This window comes from Acomys minous (genome assembly GCF_964271855.1).
Source record: "Acomys minous genome assembly, chromosome: 12".
Taxonomy (NCBI): domain Eukaryota; kingdom Metazoa; phylum Chordata; class Mammalia; order Rodentia; family Muridae; genus Acomys; species Acomys minous.
This window is the reverse complement of record NC_140493.1, coordinates 66425493-66436923: the sequence shown is the minus strand read 5'-3', so window position 1 is coordinate 66436923 and position 11431 is coordinate 66425493. Positions and strand designations below refer to the sequence as shown.

The following is an 11431-nucleotide window of genomic DNA, read 5'->3' as shown; positions in this document are numbered from 1 at the left end:
GGAATGCTTGCCTAGAGTGCAGGCTTAAGGCTCTGGGTTCAACAGCACCAGGAAAAAAAAAAAAAGACGGTGGTATTGGATGCTGCCCTTTAAAACCAGATTTTAAATTCTGGACTTTTTCTGTAGGAGAGGACGCTATGACTAACAGCAGGACTCAGAGCATATTAGATGCATGCTGTGATACGTGCTGTATCACTGACCCATACCTCCAGCTTTCTGGGCTTCCCTTTACTTTTCTGACTTGGCAATGACAGGCAAGCCCCTGAGTGGCATCTGCCTAGACTTCCTAGCTCGCCATCTAGCCAGTTCTCAGCCCTTGTAAACATCTGGGTTTTTCTCGTCAACCTGAGTGCCCATGAGGCAACTCTAAAGTGGGAGCTGAAGCTAGGCTGCACAAGAGGCACATGGAAGAGAAAATACACACCAGACTTCCCGGAGCTGCACTGAAGGTGCTTCCGGACAGCTCCACAAACACGGCTTCAGCAAAGGCACAGTGTGTTCCCAGTGAGGCCTCAGGGGTGGTGACTTTACCCCAGAACAGCAGGAAATGGGCTAGCCATCCTTAAACCAAACCACCTTCCAAGACACCTGCCCAAATCTCAGCAGAAACCCCTCGGGTATTCCAGCGTCCTTTATTATTGGGCACAAGTGTCGAGCATGGGATAACATCATACTGCCCCATTTCCATAGTAACCAGCTGTGGATTAGTAAGCTAAATTCAAAAGGAGAATCGGCTTTTCCAAACAGTAAGATAAAAAACACTGTGTATCAAAGTTGTGTTAAAAAATACAAAAGGCAAACTCACAGGTGTAGGGCAGTCCTGAGAGCTGGCCTGAACGTCAGTCTTGAAACTTTAAATATAAACTGTTTAAGCAGGCAGATGCTGGGGAAGCCAGAACCCACCAGGGGAAGAAAAGTGGTGGGAGCCCGCTTCTTCTATCCCAGTGGCCTTCATACTGTCTCTGGCATATGTTGTGGGTCCAGGGAGAGGCACTGAGGAGGTGACACAGAGCAGGGCCAAGCCCTTCAACCAGCGCAAATTGGGGAAAATGGCCCTACCTGGTATTTCCAAGCTTTGGCAGCTCTCAAAAGGTGTTTCCGGCCTGCCCAGGCCATGCTGTGGCCAAGCGGCAGGTCTCGGGCGGAACCTAAGGTCACTGGAGACTGGTTACTACTCCAGGCCTTACTTCCAATCCTCAGTACCCAACCAAGAGAGCTGCTCCAGTGGCCTCAGACTGGGGGTTGAGGAGAAGGAAGGAAGGTTGTCTTGGACCTTTGGGATCAGCTGTTACCCCCTCAGAGCTGGGGCCCAGCACACAGCACAAGCCAGAAGGAGATACAGACAGAGCGTGGATGTGTTGTCACTGTACAAAATGGTTGGCGGGTGCGAGTCGAGACTGGCTGACTGCTAGGACAGCATGGACTGCTGTACAGCCTTCTGCAGCGACTGCCGAGTCACCAGCAGGCGCACCACCTCCTCTGAACGTTTGGTGAGCCTCTTCCGAGCCTGGTCATGAGTGACCATAGTCATGTCCCAGCCGTTCACCTGGCCCAAGGAGAAAACACAGGTTACCTCAGCTTTCAACCTCTAGAATCTGGAGACAGGGTTTTGAGGGGCCCAGGATACCCAAGCAGCCCCCCCCCAAGCTAATATCCCCTAAAGTTGAGATGCCCAGCATTCTAGCAGAGACACAAAGGACAGCTGGCTTCCTTAGGGGCAATATCAGCATGGCTTCCAAAACTCCTCTCTGTGAAGCTAGGTCAGCCTTCAACCCCAAGTGCCCCTCTCACCTAAACCCTGTTTTCCTCCTTTGGGACAACTGTACCTGCATGATCTTGTCTCCAATCTGCAGCCCAGCAATTTCAGCAGGACCTCCCTCAGACACTCGTGTGACGTAAATGCCCTGGAAAGAGGCAATACAGGTAAAGCCCTGTGGTCACCGGATTGGCCCTTTACCCACAGAGCCCAGCGTGACATACTCTCAGAAACTCCACTGTCCCTGTCCCCACCTTTCCCATTGACACATCGAACCTCAATGGATGGTGCCATGATAGCCAGGGGACAAGGTAGCTAGCTGCCCCTGGGGTGTCTCGGTACTGCTGACGTCTCTCCTCCTCCCTGCTGCCTCAGCATACCTTCTACCTAATCCCACCAGATCATTTAGGATTGTCTGGGGGGGGGGGGGAGGGAGGGGAAGAGGTCTGTTCTTTCCACGAAGGCCCAGGAAGAAAAAAGCTGCCACCTCAGGCTTCTGTGCCCCAAGGGCAGGTCTGGGACCATAGTGTCCCTCTCACCTTGTCTGTTTTATCTTCTGAGAAGGGATTCTGAGAAGGGTCCTGGTCGATCCCACCTCCAATACTGAAGCCCAGGATTAAGTTCTCACCTTGACGCAACTTATGAATTTCAACTCTTTGCTGGTAAAAAGAAAAGGCAAGTTGAGGGTAATGGGTAGGTGGGTTGAGAAAGATCTAATCTCTGTGCCCAGCAGCAACATCAGGCTGCTAGGCCAGCTTAGAACTATACCAGGATATTGGGGCTCAGGGTCCTCTGTAGAAATCCAGCTGGTCACCTATCAGGGAGGTTGGTGGTTGAGTCTCCAAACAGGCACATAGAACCACACACACAGCCCTTTGCCTGCAACTTTTCCCACCCATTAACAATATGTATTCTGGCCCTGTCCTGGTCCAAGAGGCAGAGGTGACTACTATAGAAATGACACTCATCTTTTTTTTATTTTTTTATTTTATTTATTTATTTATTTATTTATTTATTTATTTTTGGTGGTGGTGGGAGCCACCCAGAACAGGAGAGATCAAGCCCTGAGAAAATGCAGGCACTTGCTGAGGCAGCTCAGATTGCTGAGCAAGCCCTCCCAGAGACCGGGCAAGCCAGGAGGCGCACAGGATAAGTATAGAACAAAGCTGCACAGAAGAGAAGAAAAGGGCTTCCCAGCCAAGAAGAGTGGTGTGTACAGCACACGGCCCAGGGCCAGGAGGTGAGATGGGCCTGAAGGATGAGACAGCGAGGTGTAGGCCTAGTCATATACTCTCCCCAATCCTCAGGACCCATGTGAGGGGTGTATGCAGCGTAAGAGACAGTATTCCAGGGCTCTCTCAAGCTGAGGTCTCCAACTGTGCAGGCTCCTCTGAGAGCCCTCAGAGAGCATCCTCCAGCCGCCAAGGGTTACCCCCAAAGTCGAGAAGTCTATTTTATTTAAATACTTTGTTCAGATTACATCCTGATTATTGTCCCCTCATTTGCATCTTCCCTCCCCCCCCCCTTTCAACCTTTCCTCTCCCCTAGGCCTGTGACAGAAGGGGACCTCCTCCCTCACCATATGATCCTGCCCTATCAGGTCTCATCTAGATAGTCTGCTTCCCCTTCCTCTGAGTGCCACCAGGCCTCCCCACCAAGGGGAAGTGGTCAAATAGGGGGCAACAGAGTTCATGTCAGAGTCAGTCCCTGCTCTGCACACAACTGTGGGGAATACGCTGTCCATTGGCTAGATCCGAATAGGGGGACTAGTTTACTGCATGCATTGTCCTTGGTTGACGCAGTAGTTTGTGTATGCTCCTGGGTCCAGATCCGCCAGCCTTAATGGTCTCATTGTAGGGTCAAAGTTGAGAATTCTAACACAAAGAAGTAGGGGTAACCTTCTGGCCTTTGAAAGGCTTCAACAAAGGAAGAATCACTTGTACCCCTGTAGCCTTGAAAAATGATAGTGTCACCATCTGACCTCAACCTTGAACCTACTGGAACTCAAAAAGGAGGTGCATGGTGGTGCATGCTTATAACCCCAGCACCTGGGGAGGCAGAGGCAGGTGGATCTCTGTGAGTTCCAGGCCAGCCTGGTCTACAAAGCGAGTCCAGTACAGCCAAAGCTACACAGAGAAACCCTGTCTCTAAAAAAAATAAAAAATAAAAAACCAGGGGGCTTGGGGGGAAGAAGGTAGGAGTAGGGTAAGGCATTGATGGCAGAATGGCCACTAGAATTGTCAGTAGGTAGGGGACTGAATTTCTCATTGATGGGATATGGAGGCCTGAGGACATGAACTACTTCGTGACAAAGTGGCACAGAACAGCCCTTCATATGTCTAGACCAGTGTTTCTCAACCTGTGGGTCCCGACCCTGGAGGAAAAGGGTTGAATGACCCATTCACAGGGGTCACCCGAGACCACCTAAAAACAGATATTTACATTATGACTCATAACAGTAGTAAAACTATAATATGAAGTAGCAACAAAAGTCATTTTATGGTTGGGGGTCACCACAACATCAACCGTATTAAAGGGTCGCTGCATTTGGAAGGCTGAGAACCAGTCTAGATGAAGGTAGGCGTCACTCAGTTGGGGACCCTGAGAGAGTGCAGCGTCAGGAGTTGGGGTGTCAAGAGCCATCTGCATAGGTTTCCAGGAGGCAGATCGCTGGAGCTAGAGTTCAGGAGAGGCTGTAACAGAATCCGGATGTTAACTCTACTTGAGAGGACAAGACTGGGCGGAAGCATCTCCGCCCCATGAGCAATCGAAGACTGAGAAAGAGGGCAGAACTGCCTGCTTAATCGCACCTGGCGTTAGGATTGGAGGACTGTGTCTTCCGGCTTTAAGGAAGACAGAGTGTGCCAAGAAGGAAAAGGAAGGAGAAACCTGATGCCTAAAGTCTATTCACCTGGGGCTTGCTGCCCAAAAGTGTGAGCTCCACCACACCCACTCCCCAACACAGCTCCTTGCATGCCCACCAGCAAGGTCCAAAAAGAGACAAAGCCTTGAGGGAGAAGTCTGGCAGTAAAGTGGCTCTCCCGAGCTCCTCACTTACACCCTCTTTTTTTTTTTTTTTTTTCCCCAGATAGGGTCAAGCCTGGACTCCTGTCTGGAGAAGCGAGGGAGGAATCCTAGAAAAAAACCACGCTGGTACAAGTGGAGTGGAAAGCCAGGAAGCTTTCCACTGGCCCGGCGATATTTCCTTCTAGCCCAGACCCAAGCTGAGGCTCTAAGCTCACCCTCACATGCCACCTTTATGAGTGGCTTCGTTGCCCCCACCTTCTTGACTTTGGGAGCGCTCCAGCACACCCGTCTAACATGACCCATCTCTTCGGCACCAGAGTTAGGACTGTGGAGCCAAGAGAGCATGTTGAATCACACTTTTGACTCTCCAACTCTTGGAAGGCTATGGCGAAGTACTGCCAGGAGTTCAAGGCCAGTTAAGAGTAAGGCCCTGTCTGCGGAGAGATCTGGGTCCTTCCAGAAAGCTTCCGGAGGACTAAGCGTACCCACCCACCTCTGTCTCAGCAGGCTCCATCAGCCCGTGACCTTGGTGTTTAGACCTAACCCCTTCCCCCCTCCCGCGCCCTCCTGTTGCACCTGATACACAAGACCAACCCAGAAGGCAACCCTGAAAAAAGTCTAGAACGTTAAGTGCCATGCACTGGACACGCACATTGCACCAAGGACTACGTATTCTAAAAAGTTCAGAAGGCCAAACCTTAGCTCTCCAGGGGTCGTCCCCAGAGCGAGGCCGGATGAGAAGGGGGGGGGGGGGAAGGGGCTGCTAGGACAAACTCTGGCCAGCCCCACCCCCTAAACCTCCTACGGCTAGGCGGCGGCGGCTCTAAATCGGCTGGAGAAGAGGAAACGCTTCCTCATTCCAGAGGCTGCGACTCACGGACAACGGCGCCCGCCCCCCACGGCCGCCCAGCTGGGGACACGGAGGCCTAGGGCTGGGGAGTTTTCTAACACTCCCACGGGCCGGCCTTTCTCCTACGCCCTCCAGGTCCGCGCTTACTAAGAGATATCCACCCGGCGGCGGCAGTGCACAGGATCTGGCCTCTGCCCAAGTTCCCAGGTGGCGCTAAGGTCCCAGCCACCTCTCCTGGCCAGGGAAGGCTGGCTGCAAGTACTGCTAAGCAGAAACGGCAGCTGCAGCTCTGCCCACCGGAATGCACGCAGGAGCCCTGGCTCCCCATACTTTCTCAGCCTGACTAGATGTCAGTTTGCCGCTCTGCGAAATGGGCGTGAGCCAACAGGAGGAACCCACGCGAGCGCACTCACCACTACGGCGGTGACAGGCTGGCCCGGGATGTAGGACATTTCGACCCGAATCTGACAAGCCGACAACGCCCGGTGAGACCCGCAGCGAGAATGCCCGCGGCCGCACCCTCCCTGGTTAACAAAGGGCACTCCTGCTCGACCCGCCCCCTCATGAATATTTAAGAAGTCTCCAGCCAATCAGCAGCTGGAGCGCTGCTGGGCATTCCGGAGTCCCCGGGACTTGTGTGCAAAAGAGGGGCGGGAGAGGAGCGAGCCCGACGCGCAAGCGTGGAAGGGGGCGGGGGCGGGGCGGAGCTTGTGCGCCTGCGCAACCTCAGCTCTCCCAGCAGCCTCAGCGCAAGATGGCGACGTGGGACTCCCCTCTTCTTCCTGTCTGAGGGGACACGAGGGGACTGTGCGCCGCTGTGCTCCAGGTAACTCGGCGAGGCTGGCGGGCGTGTGCTGACGCGCCGCTGTCCCAGGACGGCTCGAGCCTCGGCGTTCCGTGGAGGCCATGAGGCCCCAAGCACGGTGTCGGGGGCTCGGAGGTCCCGGGGGGGTGGGGGGGGAGGCACCGCGCGCTCAACTCGCCGGGCTTCGAGCGCCACTTGTAACTTGGTTCTCTCCGCAGTTCCGCGCGAGTCCGCGAGAAGGCAGGAGCGGAGCCCCGGCGGGTGCGATGGCCGCGGTGGTGGCCAAGCGGGAAGGGCCGCCGTTCATCAGCGAGGCAGCCGTGCGAGGCAACGCCGCGGTCCTGGATTACTGCCGGACCTCAGTGTCAGCGCTGTCGGGGGCCACGGCCGGCATTCTCGGCCTCACCGGCCTCTACGGCTTCATCTTCTATCTGCTTGCCTCCGTCCTGCTCTCCCTGCTCCTAATCCTCAAAGCGGGAAGGAGGTGGAACAAATATTTTAAGTCACGAAGACCTCTCTTTACAGGCGGCCTCATTGGCGGCCTCTTCACCTACGTCCTCTTTTGGACTTTCCTCTATGGCATGGTGCACGTCTACTGAAATGAGGGCAGGGGTGACTTAAACATATTGACAAGACTCCTGCCAGAAATTAACACCGTGTAGACTCACTTAGTTTTTAAATTGTTCGAATTCGCTGCTTGTCCTGTACTGTTATAACTTATATCTGAAGACAGAGAGCCTGTAATATTCTTCAGATTAAATGAAGTGTGACGACGCCTTGTCGGGTTCGTTCCTACCTTGATGCTTAGCCAACGCTTTGAAGTCGCCAAGATTGGCTCCCTGGAGAGCGGGCACTAGGCCCATAGCCTGTAATTGTTATGGATTTAAACCTAGTAGGTCCAAAGGGACGTAGGAGAACTTAACGTTCACATCTGAAGAACTGAGAACAGTTGAAGTTAGTAAGCGTTCTCTGCGTGTGGGCACTGGGCCTTGTACTTTTTACATAATAACTGTGGAGGTGTTGCTGCTAACCCCCAGTTGGTGAAAAGCCTGAGGGTGCAGAGAGGTTAGCTGTCTCTGCCAAAGGAGAGTGTGGAGCCAGGAGCCAGTTAGAAGTCTCTTTGCTTGTGCTGTATTGGATGGGTGTTCCTTTCCAGCATCCCCTCCCACTAACCACGCCTTCCGGTATGAATGAAAGCAGCTAAGTTCCGGTTGCCTTGTCTCAGCTATTCGCCTTTCTTATGAGGAACAAAAAAAAAAGCAAGCTATTTTTCTAAAATTGTCCTATGGCGATTAAATAGGTTATTTGGACATTTAGCCAAATGGGTTTGTTTCGAGTGTGATGCCTCTGACTGTATGCTCATTCGTTGTCCTTCTGTGCAAGGAGGGTTTTAGAATGAAATACATGTTTAACTGAGAAATAAATAATTGTGTTAGACTTGTCCTGAGCATGTTGCACATGGAATTTGTAGTCTGACTGGGGAGATTGGCATCCTTGATTTTACAGATGATACGGCTGCCATGAAAGAACACACAGAGGCACCAAGTCTGGACTAGGTTTGGGGTGGAGTCAAGGAAGGTTTGAACAAATAACATTATATCCGAGACTGAAAGGTTAAATATCAGCAGACTAAAATAAGGGGAAGAGGCTACTGTTGAGAAAAGAGCATGAAGAAGAGCCACAAGGCAGGAGGAAGTTGGCCTTGATTCCATGAGCATTTAGGGGAAGTCTTTGGAAATTTTAGGAGCGGTGTGATCTGGCTTGAGGGTTTTGTTTGGTTTTTTGTTGTTGTTGTTTATTTTGTTTTTAAGATAGGAAATTTTTTAAAATTTATTTTTAAGTATTTATTTATTATGTATACAGTATTCTGCCTGCATGTACACCTGCAGGCCAGAAGAGGGCACCAGATCTCATTGTGGATGGTTGTGAGCCACCATGTGGTTGCTGGGAATTGAACTCAGGACCTCTGGAAGAGCAGTCAGTGCTCTTAACCGCTGAGCCATCTCTCCAGCCCCAAGATAGGAAAATTTTAAGACCTCTTTCCCAGACTGTAGATTGTGTGTGCCCACGCAGTAATGGCCTGGGCACCCAGACCTGAATCCTGTTGTGGGTTCTGAGCCACATGCATCTTATGCCAAGAAGCTGAGGTCACAGCGTTACCTCTCTGTCCCAAAGTGCCCTCTTCTGAAGATCCTGACATGCAGGCTTATATAGCTCCCACCTCTGAAGGGAAGGAAGGGCTCCTTCCTGTCGTTGAACAGTTAGTTCGTTGCCACTGTTTGCTGCTATAAAGATAGGTAGTGACTTTTTATATCTCTATCAATTTTGAGCAGATGGTATGTTAATTTCAGTTGTTTCCCAGCATATATCCAATGAGAACTACTAGCCTTATTAATTTTCATTCTTAGTTGTATATAATATGTATGTCTGCATGTTGGTGGGTATGTGCACATGCGAGTCAGAGGCCAGAGTTATCAGCTCCCCTGGAGCTAGTTACAGATGTGCTAGGAACAGATTGGGTCTTGTGGAGGAACATCAAGTGCTCTTAACCGCTGAGCCATCTCCTTCCTTGTCTTTTAGCATCTGTTCAAGAGTCAAAGCGAAGAACCGACTCTGACCTTCACAAGCACACTGAGGCACACACACAAGTAAATGTAATTTTAAGAAACGAATCTCCCTACTTGGATTTGAGTATCTTTGCATGGTAGGTAACAAGGAACAAAATACATTTGTTATGTTTTTTCTTGTGTACCTCTTTTTAACTAACTTTACGTTTTTCCCCCTATTTAGGGTAACCCTAAAGGGGTGGGGGGAGACACATTTAAAATTGATACCCTTTCTTATTTTAAAGCCAGATAAAAGTGCCCAAAAGTGTATGTCAGACAGGTCCCAGAAAGTGCCTGCCATCTTGGTGCATTGACTGTGCCAGCTGAAGGGAGACCAGCTGGCAGAAGGGTGCTTGTTCATTATGGGGAGGGTCTAGGTAAAACTAAGTGGAGCTGAAAGATGCTGTGTCCCCAGCTCAGACACCTGGAACAAGTCATGTTCCACCTTCATGATGGGCTCCCCACAGGGGACACCTGGTGGAAATGAGGGAGGGCAAAAGGCAGCAGTGACCTAGGCATGTTCAAGGCCCGTTCCCCTGTCTCATTGATAGCACCCAATGTGTCAGTTTCTTGTTGGCCCACATCATGATACTCCCGAAAATAGGAGGAAATAACTTTTAGGACAGTACTAAGTGGCCCAGTTGAGGCTAGGGATTGACGCAAAGAATTCGTCAGATCCTGGGAGATCAGAATAGGAGGGCGCTCTTGGGCTAGAGCTGTAGTCACTAAGCCAAGCAGTGCCAGAAAGGAATAAAAGTGTTGCCCCAAGTTCAGGAGTTCAAGTTCTGGCTTAAAAGTCTGGTTACACCTGTGGAAGCTGTGATGAGGATCAGGAGTTGGAGGCACACCTGAGCTACAGAGGACCACCACCCTGGGGGTTTGGGAGACTTGTTGTGTTTTGATTGTTTTTAAGTTGCTGGTTTCCCTAAAATGGATGAGCTGGCATATCAAGGTTATGCGGGAGGCAAGGGTGAGGGCATACGGTGACTTTGAGTGGGGAGCCCTGTGAGTTACTGTCATAAGAGCCCTGGCCTTTCTAAGCTTGACACCACCCCCTAATTTTCATCCAAGGGTCCACCTAGATAATTTTGCTGTCCGAAGAGGAACACTAGGTTAACAGGCTTGTCAGGCACTGAGGTGTAGTGGAAACCAAGAGATTAAAAGAGCACCTCACAAACCAGGTGGTGGGAGCACGCACCTTTAATCCCAGTACTCAGGAGGCAGAGGCAAGTGGATCTCTGAGTTCAGAGCCAGCAGAGTCTACAATGAGTCCAGGGCTGCAGAGAGAAGCCCTGGGGCAGGCAGGGGGACCACTAGGATTCACCACCCACCAGACTGTAAGCCTGTGAGGCCAGGGGCCATGTGTCTTGTTCACCAGTGTAAGGATTTAGTCACTATCTGACAAAAACAGCAACTCGGTATTTACTAACAAAACTAGTAAAAGACATTTTCATTCTGGTTGTTTGTTTGTTTGTCTGAGGGGGCGGTTCGAGACAGGGTTTCTCCGTATAGCCTTGGCTATCCTGGACCTGCTTTGTAGACAGGCTGGCCTCGAACTCACAGCGATCCACCTGTCTCTGCCTCCTGAGTGCTGGCATTATAGATGTGCTCCATCACGCCCGGCTGGCATTTTCATCCTGATACAAAAACAAATAGACTATCCCCAAGCCATTTCAAAATCTTAGGAAGAGCTAGGCCAAGCTCCACCCAGCCACGCCCCTGGCCTCTTCTTTGCTCCTGAACAGAAAAGGAGCATGCTGACTTTGCTTCAACAAGGATGTTAGCTGCCTACGTGGACCACCCAGGCTTTCACTTTCAGAAAGGAGAATGGCATGGCAGCGGTCCCACACGACCAAAGGTGAGGGAGCTTCTTCCCTTAAAAGAGGTCCTGCTCTGGCCACAACTACCCCGCCCCAGTGACACCATCTCTCCCCTCTACTCCTCTTTTTATTTAGTTTTGGGTTTTCCAGACAGTCTCTCCACATAGCCCTTTTCCTAGGCATGGGTGTTTTGCCTGCGTGTATATCTGCACCAGGGTGTGCCTGGTACCCACAGAGTCCAGAACAGGGTATCTGATTCCCTTGGAACTACAGTTACAGGAGGCTGTGAGCCATCATGTGAGTGCTGGGAACTGAACGTGGGTTTTCTAGAGGAACAGCCTGTTCTCTTCACCACTGAGCCATCGCTTCAGCCCTCCACCCCTGTGTCTACCCTCCCCTCGGCCTTTTTCAGAAGGGGGCCTCACTGCTTCCCAGGCTGAAATTCCTGAGCTCAGGAGACCTCCACCTCCCATACGCCGGGTCTACAGGTGTGCACCGCTCACCCAACTGCCAGGCCCTTCTGATCACCGTCTGCCAGGGCCCTGCATGTGGTGGGGAGCTTCCCAG

General features: G+C 51.5%; 2 protein-coding genes across 2 annotated transcripts; one reads left to right on the top strand and one right to left on the bottom strand.

Moving 5' to 3' along the window:
- Positions 1-616: 616 nt before the first annotated feature.
- Positions 617-6203, bottom strand: TAX1BP3 (Tax1 binding protein 3). The gene is made up of 4 exons (XM_084751038.1): positions 6047-6203; positions 2296-2415; positions 1827-1904; positions 617-1546 (listed from the first exon to the last, which is right to left on the bottom strand). Exons 1-4 carry the CDS (start codon positions 6083-6085, stop codon positions 1409-1411), a joined length of 375 nt encoding a protein of 124 aa, XP_084607164.1. The 5' UTR covers positions 6086-6203; the 3' UTR covers positions 617-1408.
- Positions 6204-6307: 104 nt separating this feature from the next.
- EMC6 (ER membrane protein complex subunit 6) lies at positions 6308-7211 on the top strand. Its single transcript, XM_084751039.1, has 2 exons — positions 6308-6459; positions 6657-7211. The coding sequence occupies exon 2, from the start codon at positions 6705-6707 to the stop codon at positions 7035-7037; it is 333 nt and encodes a 110-aa protein (XP_084607165.1). The 5' UTR covers positions 6308-6459; positions 6657-6704; the 3' UTR covers positions 7038-7211.
- The last annotated feature ends 4220 nt before the right edge of the window (positions 7212-11431 follow it).

Bases quoted from the DNA above. Each gene is read 5' to 3' on its own strand.
- TAX1BP3 (XM_084751038.1), bottom strand. From the start codon at position 6,085: ATGTCCTACATCCCGGGCCAGCCTGTCACCGCCGTAGTG. The intron at 2,416-6,046 runs GTGAGTGCGCTC...TCTTTTTACCAG, and splicing joins AGCCTGTCACCGCCGTAGTG to CAAAGAGTTGAAATTCATAA. The intron at 1,547-1,826 runs GTACAGTTGTCC...TCCTTGGGCCAG, and splicing joins TTGGAGACAAGATCATGCAG to GTGAACGGCTGGGACATGAC.
- EMC6 (XM_084751039.1), top strand. From the start codon at position 6,705: ATGGCCGCGGTGGTGGCCAAGCGGGAAGGGCCGCCGTTCATCAGCGAG.